The sequence below is a fragment of the Dipodomys ordii genome, unplaced genomic scaffold, assembly GCF_000151885.1.
Source record: "Dipodomys ordii isolate 6190 unplaced genomic scaffold, Dord_2.0 Scaffold47, whole genome shotgun sequence".
Classification (NCBI taxonomy): domain Eukaryota; kingdom Metazoa; phylum Chordata; class Mammalia; order Rodentia; family Heteromyidae; genus Dipodomys; species Dipodomys ordii.
Genome location: NW_012267263.1, coordinates 7,051,952 through 7,070,886, shown reverse-complemented (window position 1 = coordinate 7,070,886; position 18,935 = coordinate 7,051,952). Strand labels below are relative to the sequence as shown.

Here is an 18,935-nt window from a genome sequence, read left to right as displayed (position 1 = left end):
TCACAAACAAATGTCATATATACTATATAACTGGTGTACAAGTGTACTCTCCAAAACCCCACTGACACTGAAAAATGACCAGCAATAAAGTAAGTGCCAACCTGTCTACTAATGAAGGAAGACTACGGATTTTAAAAGTAATTAATAAATTCAAACCAAGAGACTGTCTTTTCCCTGCACATAGGAAATTAAGAGATATTTTTAAACCTCAAATCTCATCAACTATTTTACTTCATCTTCTGACAAATAAGCGGCAGAAGTTCACCTGTAGCTGTATCTCATATCTCCTTTTCAATCAATACTTCTGAGAAGACAAACTTGATTTTCTCTCCTAGATACCAATGAAAGCCCACACACTGAAAGCTGAGTGCTCATGAGTTCCTCCTGCCTAACCCTACCTCTCATTTCCTGTTGAGCTAACAAAAGCTAAGTCTAGCACTACAAAGTTGAAAAGCATATGATAGCCTGGTATTATCACCCACTCTGAGTTAATGGATGAAAAGTCCTAGCCCTAAAACTAATACATGAAAATACTACAACTGATGGTGATCCAATGCTTTCATAAATATTCAATAAATGAATAGAAAACTGAGATATGGCAAGAAAAGATAACGGTAAAATGTTTGCCAGCCCCAGCCTTACAGCAGAGGATCTCCAGTTAACACAGCCAAGTGACTTTTGCTGCCTAAGGGACCTGAGGAGACCAGCAGAATCACGAGGCTAAGTAGGGCCAAACTGCAACTGCTGACCTAAAGAATAACAAGAGTACAAAATGATGCTTTATTAAGCCTTGTACTGATTGATTAGTTGTGCTTGTGTTAAGTTTGAAGAGTGTTTCTTTACCCAACAAAGACTAACTAAAATAAGCAGTTACTACCATCAGACACATTGTTTGTCTTCTTAAACTCTAATTCTTTTTTCATTTCTGAAATCACCTCCATCTATAATACTGTCTAGTGTTTTGTGTCAAATGAATATGTTACATACCTGATTAGAAGGCCCTCTGTATTTTTTATTTTTAAAAAGGAAAACTCCAACATTATCAATTAATAAACCAGTATTCAATAAAAGCAATCAGTCCTTTTAGATACTGGTGGGATAAAAACATTGTGTATTGTTATGGATTGAATTGAGTGCTCCTCAAAATATCTATGGGAAATCTTCAACTGTTCAGGCAGAATGTGAACATATTTAAGAAACAGGGCTTTTAAAAATGCAACTTACTTAAAATGAGGGTCCTAATTCATTCCAACAGGTGTCCTTGTAAGAGGAGGAAAGTTGGACCCCAGCAACACCAGGGAGCCATGTGAGACACAAGGAGATGTCTAGCATTCTAAAACAAAACAAAAAGCCCCAACCCTGGACTTTTACCTCTGGAACTGTGAGGAAGTAAATTCCTGTTGTCTAAATCCTCAGGCTGTGGTAATTTGACAGGGGCCCCACAGAATGCACCTGTAGAGTTCACATCCATTTGTTCTTACAGGTCTTCAGGCCTCATATTTTACATCCACAACAGTAAAACTTCATTGAAGAATTAACAGAAATGTTGGGTAGCAAATATATATTTTAAATTGATTTTCTACTAAGAGGCTATTGATTTTTGTCCCATTTCTGTGATCAGTGAGCTCGATTTTCAGAAAAATATCTGCACCCTTTAGGACAATTTTCAATATGTTCTTTCACCAGAGGAAGCCCCCTCCTAGGCCTAAGAGTTTACCTGGAAATGATTATGAGAATGGTCAAATGAATTCTGCAAACAACTCAGAGAGGAAGTTTAACTGTCATTTTTATTCAGGGTTGATTGACAGCAATGCTGAACTTCTTAAGTTTCTTCAGCACTATGCATAAAGGGGGAGGCAGTTCCTATAAGATCACTGGAAAACATATTTCTTATACTCTTTGTAAAAGGGAGAAAGTTGTCTTGATTTCTTAGAAAAAAAACTCTAAAAATATTCAGGTAATTGTTTTTAAGTAAGAGTCTGTTGCAGAGATGGCACAATATTCAGAGATGAAATTCATTTCTCTATTCAGATTTCTTCACAAGTAGAGGAAATAAATTTCAGTAAAAAATGTCCTGCTGTAATAATGTAGTCTGAACAGGTTGTTTGGGTACAATCTGTATTCTATATTCTCAGTTAGTTCCTCTTTTGCTAATATTTATAAACCAGCAGTTGAAGCTTTAAATAAATATTGTTTTGAGAAAAGAATAATAATAAAACTGAAAGGACTGCACTGTTGAACTATTTTTTTATTTCTTTGTCAGTTCTGGGGCTTGAACTCTGGGCCTGAGTGCTGTCCCTCAGCTCTTCAGCTCAAGCCAAGCACTCTACCACTTGAGCCACAGGGACACTTCCGGTTTTCTGGTGATTTATTGTAGATTAGAGTTCCAAGGACTTTCCTGCTCAGGCTGGCTATGAACTGCAATCCTCAGATTTCAGCCTCCTGAGTAGCTAGGAATCATAGGTGAGCCACCAGCACCCTGCTAGCTGTTTTCCTTTTACTTGGCATTACTGAGGATTGAATCAGACAACTGCATGGTCCCTTGAGTCCTGTCCCATCCACACTATTCAGCTCGTAAGACACCACAGCTGGTTGTAGAAGTAATGCTCTGAATTGGATGTGATGTCCATCTGTATTCTGAGTAAGATTCTACGTAAAGATATGAAGCAGCTAGGCACTGATGGCTCACGCCTATAATCCTAGCTACTCAGGAGGCTAAGATCTGAGGATCATGGTTCACCCCAGGCAGGAAAGTCCGTGAGATTCTTTATCTCCAATAAACCACCAGAAAACCAAAAGTGGTGCTGTGGCTGAAGTGGTAGAGCGCTAGCCTTGAGCTGAAGACCTGAGGGACAGCCCTCAGGCCCAGAGTTCAAGCCCCACAACAGACCAAAAAAAAAAAAAAACATGAAGCAACTTATTTTTTGTAAGGCCAGATGAGTTTCACAATTATAATTGAAATGGAAAGCTTCTTGGAAATATTATTTTCTGTAGGGTCAGAAAATAGAAGATTTATCACTGCTAAACTGGACCCTTGTACTAGAAAACCACTTTTTTTTTCTCTTAGATGAAACATCTTAAGAAAACTAAAGATATGGATTAAGAGAAGTTTTTTACTTGATTAAGTTCTTAAAATTCAAGGTAAACTATTTCTTAGTGGCAAAAGGCCCAAGTTTTTAATTTTCCTTAATCTCACTATACTTTCATAATAATGACATGTATGTTATTTTAGTATATGGTTTGTAGATATTCAGATTTTCTTTTACATTGAAATCTTCATATGAACTCAAAATAATGCAGGTAGAGTTATTTTGAGTATAGATATCTTGGCTAGGTTTCCTTTCTTTGAATCTTTCCCCTTTTTCTTCTTCTGTACTATATGATCCTTAGTTTATCATATTACTAAGATTTTAAAAGTATCAGTGGCATTACTTTCAGGGGAAAGAGGATCTGACAATGTCTCTAGATACATTCCTTACATGTAACATGGAGTCAGTCTACTATATATGCATGACTGTACACATATAAACAGACATCAGTCTGCAAACAGTACATTTTAATTGTGAGAGAAGTGCTAGTTCATAAGACTTTTGGAAACTTAAAAAAAATGTTCCATGAAAATATGGCCAGATATTAGGAAATAGATGAGCAAAATCAACAGGTTCTTTGGGGAACAAAGTTGAAAGACTCACACTTCCCAATTTGACAACTTTTACAAAGATTCAATAAAAACAAGACAGCGTGATGCTGGCATAAGACATAGTTACCTATGGAATAAAGTTGAAGACCCAGAAAGTTTTTTAAACTATTTTAAGGAGTCCAGGCATACTCACATTGAAGGAAAACTGATTTTTAACGTTACCAAAACAATTCAATAGGAAAATAATAACCTTTTTAGAAATAGTGTTGGGATAAACTTCACACCATATACAAATTACTTAAAACTAGAGCTGGGTGTGTTGAGCATGTCTGCAATCCTATAGTGAGATTCTGCCTCAAAAAAAAAAAAAATGGGAGGAGGAGGAAGAAACTGGGGCCAGATACAATGTTGTACATGTATAATCCCAGCTCTTCAGGATGTGGAGAAGGGGAGGAAAGTGAGCAAAAGCTAACAAGACCTCATCTCAACCAGTAAGTCAGATGTACTGCTACTTCCCTATAATCCTACACACTCTGCAGGGCATGAGTGGGAGAACATTAGTTTGAGGCTGCCAAGGCAAAAATACAAGATCTTACCTGAAAAATAATTGAAACAAAAAAGAGCTGGGGACATAGCTTAAGTGGTAGAGTACCTGCTTAACAAAAGCAAACATGAGTTCAAACTCCACTACCAGCAAAAAATAAAATAAACAACAAAAGTCAAATGAATTTATAAGAAAACACAGAGTAGATCTTCATAATCTTCTACTAGCAAATGACTTCTTAAATAGGTATGACTCAAAAGTAAAAGCACAACAGAAAAAGGTCAAATGGATTTCAGCAAAACTAAACTTTTGTGCTTGAAAGTATACCATCAAGAAGATAAAAAGACAACTGAGAGAATGGGAAAGGGAAACTACAAGTCACCTACCTGGTAAGAGATCTGTATCTTAAACAGAAATAACTATAAAATTCAAAATTCAGAAACCAAAATACCACCCAACTTGAAAAAAATTATACAAATTCAAGTGGCCAATAAGAAAATTAAGATATGCTGGGCATTATTAATCACCAGAGAAATGCAAATCAAAAGCTACTAAAATGAGGTAACACTTCATATCCACTAATAAGGCTCTAAGGAAAATGATAAATTATTACAAGTATTGCAAGGATGTGAAGAAAGTGGGAATTTCCTATCTTGCTAGTGGAAATGTGAAAACAGTTTCTCCACAGGTTACTCAAGAATTACCACAACCCACCAAGTACACTCCTAGATATTTCCAACACAATCCAAACAAAACTTACATACAAATGTCCATAGCACTTTATTCCCAATAGCCCGAAAGTAGAAACAACCCACATATCCATTAAGCAATTAATCAATATAAAGTGGTGAAGAAACCAGACACAAGTCATATTATTCTTACAATAAATGTATAATCCAAGAATGGTAGCCTGGGGCTGAGGTGGGGAAGGGGGAGAAGCAGTCATAGGAGGATCTGGACCTGGGTGTACTCTACTCAACTATCAACTTACCACAAACTACTGTATTGTATGTCTCAAATGGGTGTAGAGTATAGCATGTGAGGTACATCACAATAAAACTATTTTCTGGGCTTTGTTTGTTTTACAAGTACTGGGGTCTGATTAAACTGAGGACCTTGTACTTGCTAGGCAGATGCTTTACCACTTGAGTCATACCTCCAGCCCTTAATTTCTGTTTTCAATAGTTCTATAAAAGCTAAGTTCATTCTCCTACATTCTATTATCACCATCAGAAAAGGAAAGGGGCTTCTTTCACAGCTTGTTAAATTGTTAATATCACAAAATTAGTGAATAAACTGGCAGACTGAAATAGCTGAACTTATACTTCTGGCCAAAATAAAGTTTATAGGAACTGGATTTACCTTTCTACTTGAAACAAAAACTACAAAAATTAAATTTGTAAAAGAACAATTAGTATTAAAATTTTAAATTTAGGGCTGGGAAGGTGGCTCACTGGTAGAGTGTTTGCCTTGCAAGCATGAGGCCCTGGGTTCGATTCCTCAGCACCACATAAGCAGGAAAAGCTGAAGTGGTGCTGTGGCTCAAGTGGTAAAGCACTAGCCTTGAGCTGAAGAGCTGAGGGACAGTGCCCAGGCCCAGAGTTCAGGCCCCATGACCAACAACAACAACAACAACAACAAATTAAATTTTTAAAAAAAACCTGGATGTTATGGCAGGCATGCTAGTGTACACCTGTAATCTCAGCACTCAAGAGGCTAAAGTAGTAGAATCACAAGTTCCAGGCCACCCAGAACTACAATAAGCAGAAAAAGTCAGAAGTGAAGCTATGGCTCAAGTGGTAGAGCGCTAGCCTTGAGCTGAAAAGCTGAGGGACAGCGCCCAGGCCCAGAGTTCAGACCCCACGACTAGACCACCCCCCCCCAAAAAAAAAGTAAATTCAAAGAAACTTTATTTCTCCTCACTTATCCAGACTCCTTTTCTTCTCCATTTGCAATATTCTCCTTTAAGACTGTATATTCATTTTCTGCCTTACATGTTGAGCTGTATGCTACATAAGAACAAAAGCTGACTAGCTGACTGCCTTTCTTGTTCACTGTCACCAGTGGGTAAGCCTCACATGGTACCTGGCACACATTATACATCAAGTACTTCAGTAATAAGTGAATGAGAGAAATCTTGCCTACCAAAACACATTCAAAATACCTGTGGACAGTGAATCAAAAACAGATAGTAAACCTGTAAATTACTAGCAAGAGCAGAATATCTCCAAGTCTTTCTGAAACTCAGGAGGGAACAATGGGAACCAAGAGCTGTGGGGCTCTACCAGGCCAAATTCCAAATTCCAAAGGCCCTAGAATTTGAGTCATGCGTGAACAAGAGATGAACACACCCATAGACTTTTGCTTTGCATCACTTCATGCACAGCCCTAACCTCATGCAATCCTGTGTCTAACTTGGAATTCCCAATAAAATATATGTCCCTTGATGTACAACCTTAACTTAGATAATACTCCATCTTTAGCCTGAGATCTCAAAAAAGAATAGGTATAAAATGACACAACAATTACACAAAGCCTCAGAAAAATTGAAAAGAGGAAGGAATCTGCTAGTGAATAATATTCTTTCTGTAGCTTGTGAGAATGCTCTCAAATTCAAGAATTTTATAATGTGCATAATTATTAAATTTAGTGAGGTTAATTGAACATATTAGGTTCCTAATCAAAGTTATCTTTGAAAAAAAAAACTTTAAGTCAGACATCTCCTGTAATTCTAACACTTGGAAGACAGAGGTGTAAGAATCTGAGTTCAAGGAGAGACTCAACTGGCCATCAGTTATTAAACAAATGAATACTGAATCCCCCTAAAAAAAGTAGTGAAAAGGAAAAACTGGCAAGAGCTAGCCCAGTTCATGCCATTGATCTCAATAATCTATTTTATACTAATAAAGAAACTGAGGGCCATCCAGGCATAATGATATTTTTTTTCTTTTTTCTTTTTTTTTTTTTTAATTGTTGGTCGTGGGGCCTGAAATCTGGGCCTGGGCATTGTCCCTGAGTTCTTCAGCTCAAGGCTACCACTTGAGCCACAGCACCACTTCCGGCTTTTTTTTTTCTGCTAGGGAACTGAACCCAGGGCCTCATGCATGCAAGGCAAGCACTCTATCACTGAGCCACCATCCCAGCACAATGATGCATATTTTGTAATCCAAGATACTCAGCAAGTGAATGGCAATTCAATGTCAACCAGAGAGGAAATGTTAGTAAGAGCCCAACACAACCAACAGGCCAAGCATATGTCTATGATCCCAGCTGTTCCAGAGGCAGAGATAGATTATGGTGCAAATCTGGTTGAAGGCAAAATTGCAAGATCCTCCCCACTCCAAAAAGCAAAAATAGGGCTAAGGGGTATGGCCTAAGTGGTAAAGCACCTGAGAAGCAAGCATAAGACCTACGGTTAAATCCCACTAACACCATAAAGGGAAGAAGAAAAAAAGGGGGAGAGGGAGGGAAAGAGGGAGGAAGGGAACTATTTTCATATTCAAAGAAATAACTTAAGCTCACAAAGGGGACCAGCAGTGAGAGTAGGGAGAGTGAAGCCTTTGGAGAATCAAAACTCTGAAACTGGTTTTCCACATTCAGAATTCAGAAGGGCATCAGAATCTAGTTAGACTGATGAGAACTGGGAAGACCCAGGAAAATTCCTGCTTCGTTATCTCTTCGCCAACAGCCCAGTATAGTTCTCTCAGGTAGCTCTTCTAGACAAGACTGTGATGATAGGCAAAAACACCTTCTGAATGCAATGATCAAAACAACCAAAACTAGAAACAACTTCAATGTCTATAAACTGGAGAACTTTCAGACAAGTGCATGGTATATCTATATACTAGAGTACTAATCCATAATCCATAATTGAAAGAAACAAATCACTATACTTCTACAAGGATGAATCACAAAAAAACATGTCTAGTGAAAGCATACAGAACAGGCCACATATTGCATGATTTCATTTAAGTGTTTAAAAAAGCAAATTTGCAGAAAACAGAACTATTAGTAATTGCCTGGCACTCTGAGTTAGAACAGAGATTTAACTGTAAATGAGTATAAGGATCTTATTAAGATGATCAAAGTGTTCTGAAACTTCTTGATGATGGTTGTCCTGATCAGTAAATTTACTAAGAAACACTGAAAGAAAAGCTTGAACTAGATGGATTTCATAGTATATTAAAAATGCTTCAATAAGGCTGGGAAGGTGGCTCAGTGGTAGAGTGTTTGCCTCGCATGCATGAGGCTCTGGGTTCGATTCCTCAGCACCACATAAACAGAAAAAGCCAGAAGTGGCACTGTGGCTCAAATGATAAAGTGCTAGTCTTGAGCTGAAGAGCTGAGGGATAGCACCCAGGCCCAGAATTCAATCCCCACGACAAAAAAGAAAAAAGAAAAAGCTTCAATAAAGCTACTTTAAAAAAAAAAAAAAGGTGGGGGCTGGGAAGGTAGCTCAGTGGTAGAGCGCTTGCCTTGCATGCATGAGGCCCTGGGTTCGATTCCTCAGCACCACATAAGCAAAAAGAAAAGGCCGGAAGTGGTGCTGTGGCTCAAGTGGTAGAGCGCTAGCCTTGAGCTGAAGAGCTGAGGGACAGTGCCCAGGCCCAGAGTTCAGGCCCAGGCTCAGAGTTCAGGCCCCACGACTAGACCCAAAAAATAAATAAAGGTGGGAAGGAAGAAAACTGGGAAAAGATAAGAAAAGGAAGGAAAACCATGGTTCCAGGTCAGAATAAAGAGAAAAATTTAAGAGTCTCTATCTCCAAAGAAAAAAGATGGAGTTGCTGACACAAACCTCAAATAACTCAAATCCTCAAATAGTGGACCAAGGTCCAAGTAGGCCCCTGAGCAGGAAATAAGACCCTATTCTCAAAAACAACCAGCACAGCTGGGCATCGGTGGCTCATACCTATAATCCTAGCTATTCCAGAGGTTGAGACTTAGAAGTTGTAGGCTTAAAACAAATCTGGGAAAATCTGTAAGACTCCATTTCCAATTAACCAGCAAAATGCTGGACTGGAAGCATGGTTAAAATGGTAGCGTGCCAATTGTGATCAAGAAACCTTGCAGCAGCAAGAGATCCTGAGTTCAAGCTCTGAACTGGCACAATAGAGGGGGGAGAGGAGAAAAGGGGGAGGAAGGAAAAAGAGAAGGGAAGAGGAAGGGAGAGGGAGAAGGAAAGGGAGAGGGGGAGGGAGAGGGAGAGAAAGAGAATGAAACAAATCAGTACAATAGAGCAAGAGGTATGGCACAGAGTTAGTAGCCCAACAAATGCAAGGTCCTGAATTCAAGCCCAGTATCACCAATAACAACAACAAAATAGAAAGCCAACTTGGCAAACAACTCCTTTATTAACACAGGATTAACACCAGGTTGAAAACAGAAATTTCTGATGATCACACAGGGACCTAAAACTTCCACATCCTACATAAACCAAGTGTTCTTTCTTATAAAACTATTGAAGGATTTGTTTTAGGAAAATGAAATAGGAAACAAAAAAGAAGACTGTGGTACCAGATAGACAGAAGTTCTGTGAAAACAGCTATAAGCTAAAACAGGACTAAAGGCAGTCTTTCCTGCTTAGCTTCAAGGTGGGTGGAAAAGTGTGAATCAATAGGTTATCCGAAATAAATGATCTGGTGTTTTAAGCATTAAATAATGTTATTGATGGAAAGAGGAAGAACAGACAAATACAGTCGTAATATTCAATGTATATATGGGAATACAGAACCAGGTAACTTGAAGAAATGAGTGGGGTTGATAGACAAGGGAAAATGATGAGAGGGATGATACCAATCAAGATGCATTGTATTCATAAAACTGACATGGGACATGGTGAATTGACACCCTTTATATAATTAATAGGTTTCGTGTTTGTTTGTTTTTTAAAGAAAAAACTCGTTGATAAAGCCTAACTTTGCTAGGCATTTGACTTGTCTTTTAAGGTATCTGAGAGATTTACAAAGTCACGATAATATAAACAATTATACCTTAACTCAAAATTACAACATTCATTTAAAGGGAGGTGGCAAGTATAAGATTTGTGGTAGTTTAAGGCAAATAGTTTAGCAATAGTAACTACTATTACAGGAAGTCAATAAATGTATAAAACTAAGGAAAGAATTAATAAATACATACACACACGTATTTTTTTTGGTCATATGGCTTGAACTCTGGGCCTGCGCACTGTCCCTCAGCTCTTCAGCCCAAGGCTGAGCACTCTACCACGTGAGCCACAGCACCACTTCCGGCTTTTTCTGTTTATGTGGTACTGGGGAATAGAACCCTGGGCTTCATGCATGCGAGGCAAACATTCTAGTGCTAAGTCACATTCCTAGCCCAAGAGCCAATAAATATTAATTCAAAAATAAAAGCACCAGAGGCTCATACCTATAATCCTAGCTATTGGGGAGATTCAGATCTGAAGATCAAGGTTCAACAAGCAGACAAATCCAAGAGACTAGTATTATCTCCAGTTTAATCATCAAAAAGCCAAAGGAGCCTGGGACCGGTGGCTCAAGCCTGAAATACTATCTACTCAGGAGGCTGAGATCTGAGGATTGCAGTTCAAAGCCAGCCTAGGCAGGAAAGTCCATCTCCAAATAAAACCACCAGAAAACCAAAAGCGGTGTTGTGGCTCAAGTGGCAGAGTGCTAGCCTTAAGCTAAAGAGCTTAGGGACAGTGCCCAGGCCCAGAGTTCAAGCCCCACAACCACCACCAACAACAACAAAAAGCCAAAGAAGGGCTGTGGCTCAAATGATACAATGCCAGCTTTCAGTAGAAAAAGCTAAAGGCCAACACCCACAACCTGAATTCAATCCCCACTAATTACTGGCAGAAAAAAAGAAAAAAAAAAGAAATACAGCAGTAAGTACCAAATGAAGTAGCTGGAAGCATGGAAAATTGACAAGTCTAGGGGAATAAGCTAGTTCTCAGGTTTTGAAATAAGCATTTTAATGTTGATTCTTAAGAAATTTTTTAAGGTCCTGCTTATCAAATAATTAAAATAGGAAAAATATGATGTATTAGTATTTTTCAATTATTGAAAAGCTAACCCCCTTTGTATAACTACTTAATTTAAAAAATTATTTTTTAATTAATAGGTTAACTTGCCCATAATTAGCCATATTTTAGACAGTTAATAATGCCTAGAGGTCAAAGACATTTGGCAATGAAGCACAAAGGTTCAAATACAAGTGCCCTTACTCCTTACTTCTCAATGGCAGGATGATCAACTTGTACGCACAGAGAGAATGAGTCCCCAGTTATCCAGTTTCCAAAGTACTGAATAATCCCAGCTTATTAACAACCCTGCAACAATCAGTCTTGCTAGCTCAATGCCCTTCAAAATACAGTCTACCGATTAGGTTGATACCGTTTTTGGTAGCAACAGGTAAAGGTTTTGTCCTTTGATTTTAAAAATAAAAAACAAGCGGATATTTTGTATGTCTTCTTTTCCATTTGAACTTTCTAGTCATTTATTTTTACTGTGTTTTACTATACAGAGAGAAGCCCTGCTGAAGTTGCCCCACTTTTTTTGGGAGGGGGGGCAGTCGTGGGGCTTGAACCCAGGGTTTGGGCACTGTCCCTGAGCTTCTCATACTAAAGGCCAGTACTCTACCACTTGAGCCACAGAGCCACTTCCAGCTTTCTGTTTATGTGGTATTGAGGAATTGAACACAGACAGGGCTTCATGCATGCCAGGCAAGCACTCTACGGCTAAGCCACATTCCCAGCCCAGTTGCCCCACTTTAATGGGTACAAGGCGGCCAGGTATAATAGTGTACACCTGGGCAACAGAAGGAAAATCCTGGAAAAATGAAAACACTGATACTAGGGAAAGAAAACATGGGCATATCCCAGCACAATGGTTCAAGACCACAATCCTAGCTACTTGGGGTTGTAATTTGAGACCAACTTAGGCAAAAAAGAAGCTTGTCAGACTCCACCTTAACCAATATCTGGGTGCAATGGTATACACCTATTACCCCAGCTATCCCAGCTACCTAGAAAATACAATTACTAAAGGCAGTGGCACAGCCTGTCTCCCCAAAACCACAAAGAACCACAAGAAGGAGAATGGTAGCCCACATCCACCTGGGCATAAAGCAAGGAGACACCACCTTGAAAATAACAATGCAAAAAAGGAGCTGGAGGCTTGGCTCCAGGGTAAGTGGTAGAGTGCCTGCCTAGTAATTGTGAGCCCTGAGTTCAATCCCTAGTACTGACCCCACCTCCCAAGAAACACAGGCTGTAATATACTTGATATTTCAAGAGTAGGCAATCTCTTGGCTACGTACTGATGCCAGGTAGGCAAACAATTACTAATAAAAGCAAAGAAACAAAATTAAAGACTCTGTATGATATTCTTATGTCAACGCATCTATAAGTTAAAAGTACCTGATTTACAATATTTATTCCTCAGATGATTATTTTTTACCTTACCTGGCATACCTGTTCAGTGATGCATTATTTCAAAATATGTCTTTTTCTGGCCTGGGAAGGTGGCTCAGTGGTAGAGTGCTTGCCTTGCATGCCTGAGGCCCTGGGTTTGATTCCTCAGTACCACATAAGCCAAAAGAAAAAAGCTAGAAGTGGCACTGTGGCTCAAGTGGTAGAGCGCTAGCCTTGAACTGAAGAGCTGAGAGACAGCGCCCAGGCCCAGAGTTCAGGCCCCACGACTGGACCCAAAAAAAAAAATATATTTCATATATATATATATATATATATATGTATATATATATATATACATATATATATAATTTTTTTTTTGGCCAGGAGTGATGAAACATGCCTATAATCTCAGCACTCAGGAAGCTGAGACAGAGTAGTATTGAATTATTGAGACTAGGCTGAGCTATTTGGTGGGTTCAAGGCCAGCCTGAACCATGCAACAGGATCTCTGCTCTTCCAGACTTAATATAGGAACATAAATACCACACCAGAAGTTCTGGATATTATTTTTGGATCATGTTAATATGCAGAAATACACATATATCCAATATTAATTTTAAAACACAAGTTTTCAGTTATGCTAATAAATGCATATTTGCTACAAAATCTCAAGCAGTAAAGAACTGAAAACCTCAGATGACTGGATTCCTGTAAAGCTTTCTTTTGGAAGGTTGAGCTACAACCAATACTTGTTCAACTGGCTGGCTTCCTCCCACCTTACCCTATCTCCCAATCCTTCCAGCATGAAGGAAATGTGTGTCTCAAAACAAGTTTGAACATGTCACAGCCACAGATCAGCTGACATAACCCTCCTAATGGAAACCACTAGTCGTGCCAAACTCACATTGTCCAATTAGATGCCTCCAACTAAAAACAAGAGATGCTACACTCAAAAGATAACATTTAGCAAATCCCTCACAAAGGTTTATGTGCCTGCCCCAAATGCTACATTAATGATTTTTAATAGCTATCCTATTTATATGACATCACTGAGTAATCAGAAGTAAATTTGGCACTTTCACCCTGCTCCTCCTGAAGGAACCATTTAAACGAACATATCAAAGCCTGCAGAGCTAAGTGAGTTTGGCAAGTTAAATATAAAAAAGGAGGAATTCCCAGGCATTTACCCCAAGCTCATCTCCTCTCTGCAACTACCACCAACTACTCCTTCTCTTTCTGAGTCAATGCCTTAGGCCAACCATCTTCCCTGTTCCTTCCCATTTGGTCAAGTCTCTTATTCCTAGGGATCCCCAACCCCAAACAACCTTTCTGCAGCTTCTCAATGTTAAAAGACTGATGTCCCTCCTCCCCTCAATTTCAGCCCAATAATGTCTCCCTGAGATACACACTAACCCCTAGAACTCCTATCATTCCACAGGTCACTATTGGTTAACTTCCCCTCTTAAATAAATGAGGGAACTAGATTATTAGCACAGTGCCTAAAGGGGAGAAAGTCAGCTCTCAGTGAGAGTCCTATAGGACTCTTCTGTTCCACCTCCATTGTTTACCTGATACCTCTCCTCCAAGGACAATTTCAGACAGGGTGAAATGAGCTCTGTCCTTCATTAAGGCTATGGTTCCTATGGTTCCTTCTTTGAGTAAGCCCTGATTCAATACATTTCATCTGTGGGATTCTAAACTCCTTGGCAATTGCTGATTCCCATGTAACCTAGTACTATCCTATCTAGTGTCACTTCTTCCTCAGCCTGGTATGCTCACAAAATACAAAATAACAATCACCCAAGAAAAATACAAGTGACAAAATAGTCAAAAGAACAACAAAATCAAAAAGCATATGGAATCAAATGTATTTCTGATTGTAATTTTCAAAATTATCACTGTCACTTTTGACAAAGATAACTGAAATTCATACTTGTTCAACCTGGGGAATCAGTAAGTGCATCTACATACCACTGTACTACAGATACCTCTTCTACAAATACATGGTATTATCTATAGTATTTTGCATATGATCTTATAAAGAACAGATCTTCACCAAAAAAAAAAAAAAGGGAGGTTGGGAGGCAGGTGCTGTGATAACTGAGGACCTGTCACATGCTAGACAAGCACACTGCCACTAAGCTACATCCCAAGTCCCACACACACACAAAGAAAAGGTCTTTTAATAAAGCTTTAGGGCTGGGAAGGTGGCTCAGTGATAGAGCACTTGCCTTGCATGCTTGAGGCCCTGGGTTCGATTCCTCAGCACCACATAAGCAAAAAGAAAAAAAGCCAGAAGTGGCACTGTGGCTCAAGTGGTAGAGCGCTAGCCTTCAGCTGAAGAGCTGAGGGACAGCGCCCAGGCCCAGAGTTCAGGCCTCAGGACCGGACCAAAATAAATAAATAAATAAATAATAGAGCTTTAGTCTATGAGTACCCTTCTCCACAAAACTTCAAAAGCATAAGATTATTTTTAAAAATCCTCTAGATATAATATGCTGTTTTTCTGTGGTTTGAACCCATGATGTGCAAGTACTCTACCATTGAGCCATACTTCCAGCCCTTTTTTGTACTGATTATTGAGAAAGGGTCTGGCTTTCTGAAGAGGTGTATACCTGGGCTGTGATCCTATTTCTCACTTTCCATTGTAACTGGAATGAAAAGTACACTATCACACTCCAGCTTCTTCCACTGACAAGAAATCTCATGGTCTTTTTTGCTAGTGCCACAGCATCTAGCTATTGGTTGAAATGGGACCTTGCAAACTTCTCTGCTCAGGATGGCCAACCAAGATCCTCCAGATCTCTAGAATTATACAAGCCTGAATCACAAACACACATTTCAAATCCTTTTTTGTAAATTATATATTGTTCATCTATACTGAACTATTTACCATTCTTGTCAGATACTTAAAAATTGGAAGCTATCCTAGCCATTTTCATAGAAAACGTTACAAACTCTTCTTTACTCCCACTCACTTCACCTCAACACAGTTCCTTCAAACAAGGCAACAACTGTCATTAAAACCTACATACACATACACAAATACATAATACCAAGTTACAACTGCAGGTTGTTCAGATTACGAATATCTTACCTAAAAATGCTTTTCTCAAAAAGATTCTTTATAAGGCTGGGAATGTGGCTTTGTGGTAGAGTAATTGCCTAGCATGCATGAAGCCCTGGGTTCAATTCCTCAGTACCACATAAACAGAAAAAGCTGGAGGTGGCACTGTGGCTCAAGTGGTAGAGTGCTAGCTTTGAACAAAAGAAACTCAGGGACAGCACCCAGGCCCTAAGTTCAAGCCCTAGGACTGGCAAAAAAAAAAAAAAGTTTCTTTATAAATAGTGAATTGCAGTAATCTAATACCAAAACCACCAACTGCAAATCAGCCAATAAAAAGGTTAACTAAGCCTGTATACAAAATGGTGTTTCTACTCCAGGAGATTGAAGTTCCTGGCACCAGTTCATAAACATGAAAGAACTGCCAATAACATACACTGAGAAAATCAGGAAAACTTTAGCACTGGTGTCTATCTTTAAGTGTGATAATGACATCATGATTATGTTTATTTAAAAAAAGACAGAAGCTGGGTACTGATGGCTCATGCCTATAACCCTAGCTACTCTGGAGGCTGAGATCTGAGGATCTCAATTCAAACTCTGCCCAGGCAGGAAAGTCCATGAGACTCTGAGACTCAATTAACCACTAACAAAAAGCCATAAGTGGAGCTATGGTTCAAGGGACAGAACGTTAGCCTTAAGTGAAAAAAAGCTCTGATCAGCACACACAAACTGAGTTCAAGCCCCTAACAGGCAAAAAAAAATTAAAAAATTTTAAAAAGCACAGAAATGTTTATGGTTAAAATTATATCTGAAGTTTACCTTAAGATAAAGGAGAAGTAGAAAAATATAAATGAGACAAGATTAGTCATGGAGGGAAAAAAGACCTATCAATTCTCTTTGTATATGTTTGAAAACTTCTATAAAGATTGTATGTCTATCTAGATATGCATATTTATGTACCTATATATACACACACATTTGCTTGTGAGCAAAATCTTTATTCTGGGTTTTACATAACTTTTAAACAGATTTCTCAATGCTTAAATTTACAAAGTTTCCCTAAACTGCACAGACGAGTCATAAGAGAGCTGTGTCACTGCCCAAATCCCAAAAACGTCATAAATGAGCTCTAGCTCAGCAAAACTACTTCAAAAGCTTGGAGGTGTGAGAGATGGCACCAAAAAGGAAATGAGATGGGGAAACAATAATAACCCTGCCCAAACTGTTCCCACAAACAGTACTCACCTCTTAAAACCAACTGGGCTTTCAACTATCACCTTCTAGCTCACTTCACTACCCTTAACATCCACAATGACCCAAGAAAACACAAACAATCCAACTACTGTGTAACCAGGTCAAAAACAAGCTTTGGCTAACTCACTTGGAAGAGTATACTCACCACTTAAATTTGGCCAGAAAAACTGGGTTAAAAAAAACCAGCCTGTTGCTTAAACAAACACTAGGGCTGTAAGCCAGTTACCAGCCACTAAGTGAATTGCAACACAATCTCTTTCCCAAAATTTTCCAAAGCCTTCCAAATTCAGTTAAGCCTAGCAGACTAAGTTAACAGGACTCCCCCTCAAATCCAAAAATCTGGCCCAGGTCCCAAAAGTTAACAAACAAAACACATGCTAATTCACTTGGGATCACCTAAGAATATTGACTCCAGTTCAGACCACAAGCCAGTCAGTACACTGCCCCAGCCAGTGGAAGCTGAGGCTAGGGAGATGCATTCAAATGAGATAGAGACCTTATTCAGAAAGCAGAAAAAGAACAATGGGACCCACACTTAATTTGGCCTAAGAAAACATGCTCAGTCAGATTCGAACACCCCCCCACCCATTTTTAAATGAAAACAATGACAATTCTTCATAATGAGCCACAAAGCCTTGCTTTTATAGGAAGATTTTTTTTTTATTATAGCCCAACCTCGTACCCACTCTTAACAGCTAGTTTAGCTAAGTTTCAGAAAATATGTAGTAATAAAGCAAACAAACCCAGGCAGGGAGAATTTACCATTCTGTTTTGAATTCTCAAGGCCTCAGCCTCCATTACCTATCTACATACAGCTCTTTCTCATCTCCAGACTGTGTATTCAGTGAACAAAAAATGAACACTACACTGCTAGTTACATCAGGTGTCAGCAACTCCACAGAGTCACGGATTCGGTCCTTCCTGTCTTCTGCAGGGTGGGGGTTGGGGGGAGGGGTTCAAATGTAAAGAAAAAGACTTGGGTGGGTGTGAAACCAGGGCATCCTCTCTACTCCTCTCTTTCCCTCATCCCTGTTTCAATTACACAGCTGTCAAACAGGTTATTCCTGGAATTCAGATTTTATAATCCCCACACTGTAATTCTTCTTGCTGTTGTTGCCCAAACATACACTCCTCCCTGCTTGCCCAAAATCTTATACCCATCCGGACAGAGGAGGATAGCCAGGATTATAAAAAGCAGTCCCAGGTAACACCAAACTCCCCACACCTGGCAAGCGCTCAGCCCAAGAAACACGATGACAATGTTGAAGAAAGCCAAGGCAGTGGTTGAAGATAATCATAGGCCAGGCCTACCCATACTGAATTTTAACTCACACACCAACCAAGGCAGCCAGAAAAGGGAGGTTGGGGGGGGGGGGGGGGAGGAAGGGGAAGGGAAGGAGAGGGGGGGGGGGGGGGGGAGGAAGCAAAAGAAAGAAAGAAAAAGAAATCTCAGGTTGTCTTGGCAGCTAAAAAAAAAAATCTTTTTTCCCTGGTTCTGCAGAAAAGTGCATGCCTAACTGTGTAGCTTATTTCCTTATCTCAAAGCCAGGAAATGAGGTCTTTTAAGGCCAGGGTGAATGGAAACTCGCTGTTCAAAAGAAACAACAAGGCGAAACCCCCCTCCCAACTTTTGGCCAGGCGGCGTGGCCTTGTCACCCTCTCCCTCCCTTCTTCCCCCCCCCCCCCCACCCTCCCCGCCCCAACCAGAAGTTTCAACACGCCACGGGGAAACAAAGAAGGCGCCCCCCCACCCCAAACCGACCTTATAGACTTGTCCATAGGTGCCATTTCCAACCACTTCCACCAGCTCGAAAATCCCAGCAGGGTCCTGGAAGAGGAAGCAGGGGAAGGGTTATACCCATTGCCAAGAGGCCCCCCGACAAGGAATGCCCAAAGCGGGGCAGCAGTCCGAAAGAAAGGGACAGTGATACAAAGGGGGTGATGTGGTCCCTCCGGGTCCCTCCAACCCCAGCGTCCCCCCCCCTCCAGGACCCGGGCGCACCGGGCGAGAACGCGGGGATCGGTGGGGGGGGGG

The 18,935-nt window shown here is 39.8% G+C and overlaps 1 protein-coding gene across 15 annotated transcripts in view; it reads right to left on the bottom strand.

The window, feature by feature from the left end:
• Map4k4 (mitogen-activated protein kinase kinase kinase kinase 4) overlaps window positions 1–18,935 on the bottom strand; it is a 167,876-nt gene that overhangs the window by 148,496 nt on the left and 445 nt on the right. For all 15 annotated transcript variants that reach the window (XM_013019811.1, XM_013019796.1, XM_013019801.1 and 12 more), the window contains exon 2: window positions 18,663–18,728. In XM_013019811.1, coding sequence (XP_012875265.1) covers window positions 18,663–18,728 — 66 coding nt within the window. The remainder of the gene's footprint in view (window positions 1–18,662; window positions 18,729–18,935) is intronic.